The sequence below is a fragment of the Limulus polyphemus genome, unplaced genomic scaffold (genome assembly GCF_000517525.1).
Source record: "Limulus polyphemus unplaced genomic scaffold, Limulus_polyphemus-2.1.2 Scaffold1580, whole genome shotgun sequence".
Taxonomy (NCBI): domain Eukaryota; kingdom Metazoa; phylum Arthropoda; class Merostomata; order Xiphosura; family Limulidae; genus Limulus; species Limulus polyphemus.
Genome location: NW_013667190.1, coordinates 146,135 through 160,554, shown reverse-complemented (window position 1 = coordinate 160,554; position 14,420 = coordinate 146,135). Strand labels below are relative to the sequence as shown.

Here is a 14,420-nt window from a genome sequence, read left to right as displayed (position 1 = left end):
CAGTTGGAAATACATTTTCAGATTAGGATAATGTTAAATTCTGTGATGATAACTTCCAAGCACAGAAATGCTAGATTGCTAAGTTGAAGTGGTGGAGGAGCTGGTCCAAAAATTAAATGTAGATGAGCTCCCTTCAGAAAGTGCCCGAAGAGCAAGCCCATGGAGTGTGACACCAAATGGTAGAGACCACTTGAGATATCCTCATGGTATACAAGTTTACTCAACTGTTTGATCCAAACCATATCAATTCCATGGACTATCATGGAAAAACCCAGCACCAGGGAAGTGACTGCTTACTTCTTTGACTCTCACTTGCCTTCTTTTAAAAATAGAGTGTCATGGTCACACATTTCACTGGCTCCAGTTAAAGACTTTTCCGGTTGATGGTCCGATGTGGATCTGGGGGCTTTTCCCCCATCCTTTTCAAATGGAGCACAGGAGACCCTTTCCACTTTTCAGTTCCTGGACATTGGGGGTGATAGACTATGAAGAATCCTCATAGATTGGGCCTTGCACAGTAAGGTGAGAAGTAGGGCCACTAATGTGTCTTCCTGCAGCTAGAGTCTGTCCAGTAGAGTTGAGGTGAGCACACACACCACACACTCTGATCACACCCTTACCACACTACATATATTGGCTCGCTGGCCACTTGTGTTCAGATGCTCGGTTGGTCAAGATCACATTATGCCCATCCCCGTTTCTTCCTTCCTGTCATCTCAGGCAAAGAGTAAACCATGGTTGATCTATGTTCTCCCATGGGTGTGCTTTTATGGAGCCTTGCAGAACACACCATCTTGCAGTATGCCCTAGAAGACAAGGTTAATGAGCTGAACACTTTCCGTTATCTTGGCTCAATGCAGATTTTGGGAAATAAGCAAACCCTGGGAGGCAACACCAGCAACCTGGATGGATCCTGTTTGATGGAAAGAAAGAAAAATGAAAAGGAAACATACTTATGCATATCAAAGACAGAGGATTGACTGAAGTATAGCAACTGGTGGGAGTCAAAATTCTGCGGGAGATGAAAAGGTCGGATGGTGAAGATAATGAGTTATGAACGTATGAGGAGTTGTTTACATGCTTGCCTGAAGAATCATATCCAAAGGCCAGCAAAAATAGGAAGCAAAAGAATGAGAAAGGTGACAAATTGGATGCAAAAGAAATGCGAAACAGCCTGTAAGTATTCACATCCAGGGAATAATACATCAACCGGAGGAGTTGATAGACCAATCAAGTAGGGGTAAAAGGAAAGAGGCTGATGCTATGGTGAAGGGAAGAACAAGGAATTGGAAGATGTGAATCTGATGGACAGAACATAGAAATGTCTGGATGATGGGGCAATATGGATGTGTAGGCAAGGTGTCCAACACATTGACCATGACCAACCACAGATTGGGTGAAAACGATCATAGACAGGGTCAGAGGGAGGAGAAAAGGAAATGGTAAGAAGAGCACAGAGAAGAGAAGTATGCAAATAAAGACCATGAAAAAAAAACATGAAATTCATTTGTTGGCAGAAACAGAGGCCAACAGCTGGCAAAAAGGAAGCAATGGATACCCACAGGGCCTGAAATGACAGGATAGAAATTACAGGAAGAGTAATGAACCAGATCATAGGTAGTGGAAGGACAAGAAAAAGAGGAAGGCCTGGAACCTGGAATGGGAAGGGTAGGAATAGACTTATCTAGACAAGGAACAGGAGTAAAAGGGTAAGGTAGATAAAGTAGAAAAACATGGGAAAATAATGAGTACAGAAGTCATGCAACATCAATCTAGGTCTACAGTGAGAAATGAACACCATCAAAGACTTCTAAGTGAAGAATAGGAACCCAATGAAAACCATTTTTACGAAGAGGAGGAAGGTATACAATAAAGAGGAATACAACTCAACCCAACAGCAGGGTAACAAGGTAAGAAGGAACAGAGCAGAAGGAAAGTAGAACAAGCTAAATTAGCAAAAAGAAGAGAAGAAATCACTTCAGAAATCTTCTCTGGAGCGTAATGAAGTGCCTCAGACAAAAGGAGGGAGTAACGGGAATATAGGAGGGTGGTGTGAAAAAGATGAAGATGCAAAAATGGGGAACCAGACAGTAAAACAAAAGGCAAGGTGCCCATTCTTCAAGCAGGCCAACTAGATACCAAAGGAAAGGTAAAAGTGTCTATAATTTAGGACAAAAGTCACAAACACAAAGAGGATAAGGATTGCGGGTCTGAGTGAGAAACTGTTAAGAGAAAGGAAACAGCATACACTCTAATAACAAGAAAAGGAGGAAAAACAAAGCAGCCCCAAGATTTGGGTTCATGGAGTAAAGAACAGCCAATATTAAAGGACATGGGTGAAAGATATGGAAAAGAACATATCTGAGAATGATATCCATAAACAGATTGGAAGGTTAAGATAATTTCTCAAATGATAATACACTACAAGAAGAAAATAAATTAACTTCAAAGAACAACAGGCCATTCAAGACCAAGGAGAAAGAACACTGGCTGAAAGGACAGGAATAGGAGGCCCAATAAGCATGTCATAATCCATGGCACATTGAACAAAGGTTGCAACATCTCTAACAGTCAACAACCCTCCAGAGGCTATAGCACAAATAGGGCCAGTGTGTGTAGCATCATCACTCACTAAGGACTAAGCAGAAGTCACCATCATTTGAAAATACAAGATAAGAATCAACACTTTTGAAACAAAACCAAAGTTCCATGAACAAACACAAATCTCACCAAACTGTACAAGAAATTTCAACATGCCTGTTCCATTTAATGCTGAGGAGAATAATGAAATTATAAGGAGTGCAAGTGCATAGGGAGAGTGATTGTGCATGGAGGTTATGTCACCAGCACAGTTCACGTTAAACACATGAATTTAGGTGGGAATTAGCTCAAGGCTAATGGCATACAAACTTCACAGGCAGATGTACAACAAAAATAGCATTTTTGTGTCAAGAGGCAAGTTATTGTCTTAGAACCTCACCATTTTTAATGTTTCTTACCGTCCATTTCAGTGGATTTTTATTTGGGGTTGCACCAATCTCTTGAGTCTCAACCTCCATCTCTTCCCGATGACTGGAAGGTGTGTTTGGAGACACAGAACTCTCTGGTCCTGAAGGTGTGTCTGTTGTTTCTCCTTCTGTTTCCTCCATTTGAGTCACCTGCTTTGTTAACTCTTCATTTCCTATCTGAGAATCCATGGCACTAACTTCATCTCCTTGGTTCTTAAAATGGCAAATACCAGTAAGTTACTCATTTCTTGTTAAATAGAAAAAGTTTCCAATAAATACAAACAGCTTACACTCAAGCAAATCCAGACACCTGGTTTATTCAGTTGGAATGAATAGGATAACAGAAAAACAAACTATAAGTTTCCTTTCTACTTGGCATCTTTTCTTTTTCATATAATCAGTGACTTCTTCTGTTAGCATAAAACATAAATGACATTTAAAATTTCAAAGTTAAATTAGGGTACTTTATACTCTTCTAGAAACTGTACCTTAAATATACTAAAAACACATGTGGATCAAGAAACTTTCTACATATAATTATATAATCAATTGAGCTATTCAACATATTTAACTATAGTTGTAAAAATGCATTAAAACATAGCTGAAATTAATTATTACTATGTTTTGAGGTTTGGTTTGAATTTCGCACAAAGCTACACAAGGGCTATCTGCGCTACCCATCCCTAATGTACCAATGAAAGACTAGAAGGAAGGCAGCTAGTCACCACCCACTGCCAACTCTTGGGCTACCAATGAATAATGGGACTGACCATCACATTTTAATGCCCCCATGGCTGAAAGGGTGAGCATATTTGGTGTGACAGGAGTTCAAACACACAACATTAAGATTACGAGTCAATTGCCCTAACCACCTGGCCATGCCGGGTCTAATGTTTTGAGCAAATGCTCTTTGTCATCTAATTGCACTCAACTTAATACTGTTGCTATGAAACATCAGCACAGTGTTTAAAGCTTATACTAGATATTCTGTAGCAAGCACACTCTTAGTTAACTTCCAGTTGTCAGAACTTGCAGGTTACGGTGGTGGTAAAGTCGATTCAGTAGAATTTGTGAAACTGTCTTTCATAGCTGCATTGTTTACTACAATAATTCATGCTATTTCAGTGTTATGTATGAAGCTGTCAAAAATATTTCTTGTTATTTACCCAAGCATGCAAGATGTCAAGAATGTTCATGTTATACATTATGATAGTCACACTACTCTAGCATTAAGAGTGTTACTTATTATACTTATTATTGTACTGTTTTAATATTACATATATAAAACTGTTAAGTTTGTTTTTATCAAGCAGATCATAATGTTCTACTACCTGTTATAGTCCTATTGTTTATTGTGGTGGTCATTAATACTGTAGCATTGTTCTATTATCTTTTGTAGTCATTGTTTACTATGGTGAACATAATGCTACAGCTTTAAGTATGTTCTTTTATCTGTTGTAGTCACACTATTTACTATGGTGGTCATTGTACTACAGCATTAAGTATGTGCTTCTATCTGTTATAGTCATACTGTTTACTAAAATGTTCATATTACTGCAGAATTAAGTATGTTCTACTATCTGTTGTAATCATATTGTTTATTAAAATGATCATAATACTGCAGCATTAAGTATGTTCTACTATCTGTTGTAGTCATGCTATTTACTATTGTGATCACACTACTGCAGCATTGAGTATGTTCTACTATCTACTGTAGTCTTGTTGTTTCCTAATGCAGCCACACTACTGCAGGACTGAATGTATGTTGTCAACAGTGTTGATAGTGCAATAAATATAGCCATGGTTATCTTTAGCTTCCACAGAGTACTTATTCCAGATCAACAGATAAAAGTCAACTAACCTTAATGATGAGACTACAACATCATGTAAAAGTAGCAGTTATTTGGGCACATGTTCAGTGTGTGGGTAGAACAAATCTCTTCTCAGCAGAAAAATAAAATTATAAATCAATAATTAAAAGACTTTAAAAATCATTCAATTAATTTATAAAAAAATTACAGCTGACTGTGTACTAACAACAATAACAACTGTTGTTAATCTTCCTACTTTATCAAATTTTAAAAGCTTTTATTAATAGAGTGTTTACATCATTCTTTCAAAAAAATTTTTCTTGACTTTCCAGACTTCACACTGACAATTCAGTCTTTTTCCACATATTTCTATCTAATTAACACCACGTAGATCACGTCGAAACATGTACTTGTAGAGATATTTTAAAGTGGAAGCCATACAGCTTCAATAAAGTTTTTATTGTGTAAATATAAAACGTTGTTTTTAATTATTTATTATAATTTAAAAAATTTTAAACACAAGTGCCGGTAGTGGATATTTGATTAACACCACTCTGATTTGTAACCTGCTTATAAAAGTAATAAAAACCTTAGCATATACTTCAGGCTTTTGGTACACACAAAAAAAAAAGATCTACAAACATGGACATTACAGCTTAATGATGTACAAAAAACACTGACTTTTTTTATTTACAAAATAAGATTTGATGTAACATATCATAAAATAATATACTGATGTAGATGATTATTACCTGATAAAAGTTATTATTTCCTACACTAAACTTATATATTTCCGATAGGTTCATACTTCCTCTCATGCTTATAACTATTATCGTTTAGTGCTGTCCTCTGTATGCAAAACTTTTTTTACATACCACAAGCCTTGAACTACCACTTACCAAACAATTAGCATGGTTCGCTGCCTCTTCTCATGTAAATCATCATATGACACCCCTCCACCAATAGGAGTGTGACACACCCTCCTGACGCATGTGACTCCCTCTTTTTCAATTCTACCAAATTATCACTTTGAGATTAGGCAGAAAGGAAGCACCAGTTTTAAGTGAGGAAGAAGGGTGAGAGGAATTATATTTTCAGTATAGGAAAATAATAAATTCCGATACGGTATCTTACCTCCTGTCACCTCCTTCTTCAATGTGGGAGGATTGGTGCAAGGGATATAGAGAAGTATCATTTAAAAATGCCCAAAGAACACCGTTGAAGTGTGACCCCTGTTGGGAAGGGAACACATGTACTGCACCACTTATGTACCAGATATACTCTTCACCCAGTATGGAAGCAGGTGTTGCATACACAGGTGGAAAGTAGGAGGTGCATATATCAAAAAAAACTAAAACTAAAAAAGGATGTACCCCATAGTGTAGAATGGCTAGAGCTTATTGGACCATAAGCAGCCAGTCAACTACAGTCCAAACCAAGTGCCATCAGCCATACATCTTCCGAACCATGGTAGGAAGAGGGTCAACAATGTCATCACCTCAAGTTGACCAGAATGGAAGGATATACTTAATAAACCGATCCATCCAACAGGTCACATGTGCACAAATCCATAACCACAGCCAGTCATTCGGGAAAATGGCAACAAGCAGAAGGAGATACCCAGACAAGGAAGAAATAGCCACCAGATGCAGGTAGTGATAGATGAATGTATGAGGTGTAGTCCACATATCCGACTGAAGAATTTCTTCCAACAAATGATGGAGATGAGACACCAAGGAAAAGGTTAGGTGTCTGATCTGATGCAACAACACCTGGAACAGCTTGCAGGATGAAGGAAACAAGGATGTTAAATGAACCCAACCTGTAAGAGTAGAGGGACAAAGGTCTTGTAAAGAAAAAAGTTGCCAGGGATTGAAAAGGCAGGGAAAGGAACCACGGAAAGAGGCTGTGCGAGCAATATAACAATGAAGAGCAGGAATGATACATAAAAGCCTATCCGGATCAGACCAGGAATAAAGGTGGGAAATCAGTAAAACGGAAGAATGTCCCTCACGAGGTGTTAAAGTTTTAGGCAGGAAAGATCAATCTGGATAAAGGAGAAAATGTGGAATGGAATAGGGTACATGAAACGTTAATGGCTAAGATATCACTCTGATGACACCTACAGGCTAAAAGGAGTAGGAAATAAGTTTTAAGGGATAGGTGATTTAGGGAACATAAAGATAAAAGTTTAAAAGGAGGGAGAGTAAGGCAGTGAAGAACAATACTGACATTCCTGTCTGGAAGAACTGCTTGACAAAGAGATTGACAAATCTGGAAAGAATATAATAAAAGGGAAGCAGTAGGAGAAGAAATTACCATACAGTACCTGAAAAATGGAAGGTGTTGGATAGTGCTCCTCTATAACCAGCTATGGAAGAGACTTAAGCTCCATGATCAAACAGCCAGGTGAGGAACTCCGTAAGAAGAGGAACAGTAAGTTGAGAAGGGGGAAAGACCCTGACTCAAAGACCAATGGCGAAAGATGTTCAACTTACGTTGTTTTACTTTTGTGGAGGAAGGATGAAATGGTCCATGTTAAAAGGGAAGTAACATGCACTGACAATCCAGATCTCCTTCAAAGGGACCAAATGATGGAGGCTGACAGAGGAGGGATAGATTGAGAAGAGGTATTGGGGGTTAGTTTGGAGATGAAGGAGACAAAGAAACCAAGGTTGTGCCAGTTAGTAAGGAGTAATCAGAAGGACCATCAGAAGTGGAATGGATGACTGAAATCACCCTGGGAAGGAGTTGGATGGGAGGGTAGACATAAAGATACTGGTTGGTCCAGTCCTGACTGAAAGCATCCACTGCCAAGGCCAGAAGATGAGGAATTAAAGATCATAAAAGGAGTAACTTGGTGTTGAGGAAAGTGGCAAAAGCATTCAGATAAGGAGTACTCCAACGATTGCAGAATCATTGGAAAACTCGAGGGTCAAGGGACCACTCCATGGGATAAACCTGATTGAGTTGGGAAAGACAATTGGCCACAAAATTGAAAGCACATGGAACATGACACACAATGAGATGTTGATTGATATAGACTACAACCGTGGAATTGTCCGAGTGGATCATGACAAGTTGGTTCCATGCAATAGAAAGGAAATGATCCAAAGCATGTCATACTGCCAGAAGCTCCAAGATGTTGATATGGTATGACATTTCACTCCAAGATCACTGATTGAACCCACACCCCTCAACCATGGAGAGAAGCATCAGCAAACAGATGCAAATCCAGACAGGATGGAGGAAGTTGTACCCCAATCGTCACATTGTCTTTGTCCAACTACCAATGAAGATTGTCTGTAATGGAAGAAGGAAAGGTAACTGTGGAGTCCAAGAAATTCTGAGTAAGATTCCATTGGTTGTGCAATGTCCACTAAAAAAAAAGAATGCATATGTGCCCGACCCAAGGGGATAAGGCCTTTCATAGTTGCCTAAGTCCTCAACAGCAATAGAATCTCATGTGCAGAAAGGGCATGGAGAACTGAAAGCTCCATCAAATGGAGATGAAGTGGAGAAGGTTGGGCTCGATTGAGGGTACATATTGAAAAACACACCGAAGTGAACAAGATATTGGGTAGGCATCAGGAAAGACTTCTCTAGCTTGAGAATCCAACCAACTTGATCTGCTTCGGTCAATAGCAAACGAATGTGTTGAGAAGACTCAACACTAACAGGAACCAATCATCCAGTCGAGCATGCATAAGTCAGGCAAAGGCTTTGATCACCTGACAAAAGATATAGAGTGCTGAAGCAAGCCTGAAAGACAAAGCATGAAACTGATACACAACCCTGTAGTGAACAAACTGAAGGTAGCAATGGGACTAATGCAAAATAGGAATATGGAGAAAGTGTGAGAAAGGATTCCATGGTAAAGCAGGGAAAATCCAGAAACTGAACAGATCGATCAAAGGACACCAGTCCCCAGTTTTCTTGGGGGTGACAAAAACCTTGAGTAAAAACCTGGGGAATGCTGGCTGACAGGCTCAATAGCACACTGGATAGAAGAGTCTGAAAAGCCTCAGATTGACACAGACTGGTATGGGATCCCGAGGTAACAGGAAGTCTATACGTACAGGAGACAAAGGAAAAGGGGAAAGGAAATAGGTAAAAAGTCCATCTGATAAAACCTAGATCATCAATGGATTAGGAATGAACTCTCACCACATGTGAACAAAATTGGCCAAACGTGCTCCACCGGGCTGGAAACCACCTGACAGTCACCGAAACTGCTGCCGGCAGTGAACCTGACGTCAAGACACCTGACTAAACATCGAACCCATAGTGGTAAGAGCTGATAAAAAACAGGAGGGAGCAGAATGGGAAACAGGCACGGTAGCAGGGTGAGACAAATAGGCAACCAAAGAAGAAACGGTTGAGTGTTGTCTCATAGACTCCACACATGACTCTAAAGACTCAGGAATATCTCCAAAGACAGACCAATGGAAAAAAGGAGCCATCCGTAGGTCCTGAAGATATGAGGAAGGGAGATGAACTTGGGACAGAACAATATATCTCCCAAGTAGGTCCCAACAGCAAAGAAAAGAAACAATGTGTGAAGTGATAGGGCTGAGGAGGACAATCTTGCCAAAATGGAGGCAATGGGTATCTTCCAAAAACCACTCAGGGGAACAGTAGAATGACTCTGAAAGCAGGTGTATGGAAGACAAATACCATAGAACAGCAGTAAGGATAAGATGAAGTCAGGAAAAATGGGCTTGGAACAAATGGATAGGATTCTCAGGGTCTGCCCCCTCACACTGGCAAAAGTAACTACAACTGTTGGGAGTTGACAAAAGGTTAATTGGCCTGATGATAAGTCAAAACATAATGATCAGAAGCCCATCAAGGATGAGGCATGCTAGCTCCAGCCCTCAACTAAAAAACAAAATGTTCAGCATGTAACCTGATGTCAGGTGAAGGAGCGGAAACACGGTACTCTAATGACTGTACGTCATGTAACAAGGAAGGAATATGATCATAAAAAACTGGGGAAAGAGATAAAATGGCACACACACACACCTGAGAAATCATATCCAAAAAGCTAAGGAAGGCCTGGCAGATTCCACAGGGGAGGATTGATAAGGCACGCATAATGAGGTGGAGGAAAAAGGATGTTAAAATCCTCCTCATCATAAACAGGTTCAGACGATATAGAAGGAACCCGAAGAAGATCGACTCATATAAAGATAAATCACCTGACAAATGATGGCTGAAAAATCCTCAGCTGAGATCCCCTGACCCAAAGCCTGTTTAACAACATTCAAAGTAGTGGGAAGAGAATCAGAAGTCATAACATGAACATCAGAATTCACAATCGACTATGAAAAGTTTGAAAAGATAAAAAAAAAATTAACTAACAAAGGTAAGTTATTGTGGCAAAAACAAAAACAGAGAACCAAATATAGCAAAATAATAATAAATAGTATAGCACTACTTCACCCAAAAAACAAGAAATCAATGTGTGAAAAGAGCACAATTGAAAACATCTGCACTAAACAACTGTATAATGAGAAGTGATAATTTGGTAGAATCAAAAAGAGGGAGTCACATGATGATTTGCATGCGAAGACGCAGTGAACCATGTTAATCGTTGGGTAAGTGGGAGATCAAGTTTTTTGGCATGTGAAAACATTTTTCCATATAGAAAGCAGCAATGAATAAAAAATAGTTATAAGTGTGAGAGGAGGTAAGATACCATATCAGAATAGCATAACAGTGTGTGACCAAGGTTATGTTATAATACACCAATAATTGGCAGAACTAAGTAACAGATTTGGGTGCACATACAGGTCCAGAAATAAAAAGGAGGGCACAGTTTTCCAGGAATTTTTTTATCACATTTTTCAAATCCTGACTTATCCAAATTTGTGGTCACTCTGAAAAAATACACACAGACAATGGTTAAACAAATATTTCTTTACTCAGTTTGTTGAACAAGGGTAATAAAAATACACCTACACTTACCCAGCTACTAATAGCTTTGTAAGTTGTTTTTTCACTTTGCTTTCTCCATTTTTTCCATGCTTTTCGACCTCGCTTCCTTTTTCCTACTTTTCCTGTGAAACAAGGAATGAAATCTCCTAGATATAATCAGTTAGGTACTTCAAAAAAGGCAAAATTAATGTCGTAAATAAATAGCAAATGATTCATTGGAATAAAATTAGGAAATCAGAGGAAAGTATAATAAAAAAAAAAAGTCTTACATGCAATGAATATATTCAGTTTTTAATATATTAATGTAATACATACTAAGTATACATGATCAAGAAGGCTTTACACTGTAGCCTGGAAAAAAGCTTTTGCACCAAAGATTCAACTTGACCATCTTCACCTGCTCATGGTTAACAACATGTGTCACTATGTTAGTACAATCAAGGCAGCAGAATGTGCCATACCACTTGGATACTGGTATATTAATTAGATGGAAATTGTTTCTCTCAAGTTTGAATTATATACATTCAAAATGTCTGAAGGAAATAAAGATGTAGATTTATGCAACTCATTACCTTTGTGGTATAGTCATGTGAACAGAATATGTGTTCAAGCAATCAAATAGCTGCACTAAATAACAAGAGATGTTTTCAATATATCAATTATAAAGAGTAACTAAAACTCTTACTTAACTGAAATAATGATACTGGACAAGATCAAGTCCTAGATTAGACTGACTAGTTGAAGAAGAAATTTCAGACTAACCAAATGTCAGGTTCCTTAGTTTCCAAAATAACTTGCATTTTACTAGAATGACATGCATTACCCACATAATTGGTCATTTTTATTACAACTGCTGAAGGACATTGTTGTTGACATTCTTAGGTAATGTCATATTAACCAATGTTCTCCACATGTAGTAACAGGTATTGCCTTCTTTGAGAACAACAAAGAAACAAAGGTAACTTGAAACATGATCAATATGACAGTTTTCTGGACCATGTGTTATGTGAAACCTGCTTATATTCAGAACAATAAATAAATTGACAGTACATGTACAAAGGTAGAAACACATAGTATAATCACATATCAAACCATCAACAGTGAAAAAAAACTAGTCCTGGAAACGACCAAGACACAAAACCCAGCTTATAAAACGTTTACTTTTTTCCTTTTGTGGAAAGCCAAAATTGCATAAAATCTCCATGCAGTACACAGTTACTTTTCTCCCATTCAAGAAATGATATCAATGCAATGCCATAACCATTTCTAAATAGTTCTTTCCTGCACGCAAAACAAAATTTCAGATTTTTGAGAAATGCAAAGTTTTTTTGTTTTCTTTAAGTTTTCATTTTCAAACCATTATTTGTGAGGTTTACAAGCAATAGCTTAAATTCTTAATACTCACTCCTTTATTAGCTTTGAAATGTTTAACACAATGGCATTGAAAAAGGTTCTATCACTATTATCTTTATAAATCTATCAGCTAAACAACAAGAAATTCCTCTAGCTGACATATATATACACTTAATAGTAAATTGTTTAACACATTTACTATTCTCCGTCTGTATAAAGAGCAAAATTTTCTTCAGGGACCAAATAATACTTTTTTAAAAAACATATTTCAGCTAAAGACACATAAAAAATTGCACAATCATTTTAATTCTGAAAATTTCTATATGCGTATTCTGATATTAAAATTTACAAAAATACAAATAAAATAACCATATTGCAGCAACAGTGCAAAATGTGTAACAAATAATGATGGAAACAAATTCTGTAATTGTCTAAAAGGCTTGTCAAATGGATTGAAGCAAAATAACTACAGGATTCATACAATTTCCCAATAAGAAAGTTTCACAACCTTTCCAAGAATTAATTATCTATTTTCTAGGACCCAAAAACTTTTTGATATTACTGTATGATTTACAAAAGTACAAGCACATTGTATTCACTCAAAACTTGTATTACAAAGGACTAGAGTTCTTTTAAAATTTCATTAAAATACTAGATTTAAAAAGCATATAAATCCCTCTATAAAAACATAAGTTACACTACAAAAATTAATCACTCTATGCAATGTAAATGTTAAAACTATTCAAATAAATAATATAAACTCTGTCACTATCACGCAATTAAAATGAGTTTTATATTTAAGTCTTATGCCCATATGCTGAACTATGTGGAATTATTTTACTGTACTTACTGTAAACTATAAATAACAATATATTTCTTTACTTCTCTTACTACTATATAGCGTAAGTCTGCCTTCACTCAGCAAGTCAATTATCTCAGACATAGATGAAATGGAAACTGCAAACTGTACAGCTAGTTAAGAACTCATGTTTAAATGAGAAAATTCAGAATCACATAAAACTTCAAATATTTCTTCATGTGACAAAAAAGGTGACTAATACACTGATGATTTTAAATGTGTATTTCACAGACAACAGTATTCAGAAATGAATATTATTATCTTTCACAAACAGGCATTTAAATTAAAATAATTTTGATAATGTGAGGAGCACAACTGATATAATGCCATTCATTGAACAGTGCTTATATTGTGCTAAGCAGTACACGTACTTCCACTGAAAATATTTTGGATAGGAAATTTCTAAACTATTTGAGCTTTTATATAAATACAAAATTGAAGAACCTTGTAACTACCAATATTGTGGAAACAGAATGATAAAACTCAAAATGACTTGAATAGTTGTTTCTAATATAGTTTGATATTAGAGCACACCTATCCATCAATTTTTGTTACAAATTGAGTTTTCACAACTTTTTCTTTTAAATTAATATACTCTTAATATATGATGATTGTTTCCAACAACTTATTTCTCCAAGCACAGATGTAATGTAGCATTACAAAAAACTAACTTGTGCCATCAAATAAGACTGGCTAATATCAGAAGCTCCATCCAAAATATTTTAATTGATTTCAATGTTACTATAAACTCCTGTATTTTTTCAATGCAGACCAACATTTATTTATGTTTAAAATAAGTTCAGATTACTCTGTGTACCAGCCAGCAACATAATTCCTTAAACCTGTGTAGTGATTGTTCGTGGCTCGTAAAAATATCAGTGCTAAATCAAGTTCCTAGGTGTTATATTCTATATTACAAAAAATAGTAAAGGGAGCAAACACAAGTGACAGGCTTATCTTTTGATATAAAAAATGTCACTAATACTTTTATGTACTAAGCATTTCAGTAACTTAGTGGTTATGGTGTTCATCGTGGGATATAAAAGTCATGGAATCAAACACGGGGTGGCCACCCTACTTTAGTCTGTGCAACAACATTGCTGCAACAAAGACTCCGGTGTTTTGAGTGGAGAGAGGGATACCTAGGCTATTATAGCCAGTGCTATTACCCCTCTAGCATGCACTTGTATATATTTACTTTTCATCAAGCACTTATTTTAATTGAGTCCCACACATGGATTCATGAAAACATGGCAATGAACATGCAGCTTTATTCTTTGCAATGCTATTCAGTACTTTTTTTTCAATAAGCTTTGCATATGTTAGATTTTACAATAGCTTATAAAATTTTTGAACACCATGTTGAAAGCTTCAACTTTAAGTAAGCAAGAATTTTTCTTAATAAATAACCTAATATAAATGGATATATATAAATATGCTGGGCAATAA

General features: G+C 36.8%; 1 protein-coding gene across 5 annotated transcripts in view; it reads right to left on the bottom strand.

The window, feature by feature from the left end:
- Positions 1–14,420, bottom strand: part of LOC106464178 (polyhomeotic-like protein 3) — a 115,733-nt gene that overhangs the window by 8,154 nt on the left and 93,159 nt on the right. For all 5 annotated transcript variants that reach the window (XM_013924299.2, XM_022391873.1, XM_022391872.1 and 2 more), the window contains 2 exons: positions 10,790–10,881; positions 3,000–3,221 (listed from right to left, as the gene is read on the bottom strand). In XM_013924299.2, coding sequence (XP_013779753.1) covers positions 3,000–3,221; positions 10,790–10,881 — 314 coding nt within the window. The remainder of the gene's footprint in view (positions 1–2,999; positions 3,222–10,789; positions 10,882–14,420) is intronic.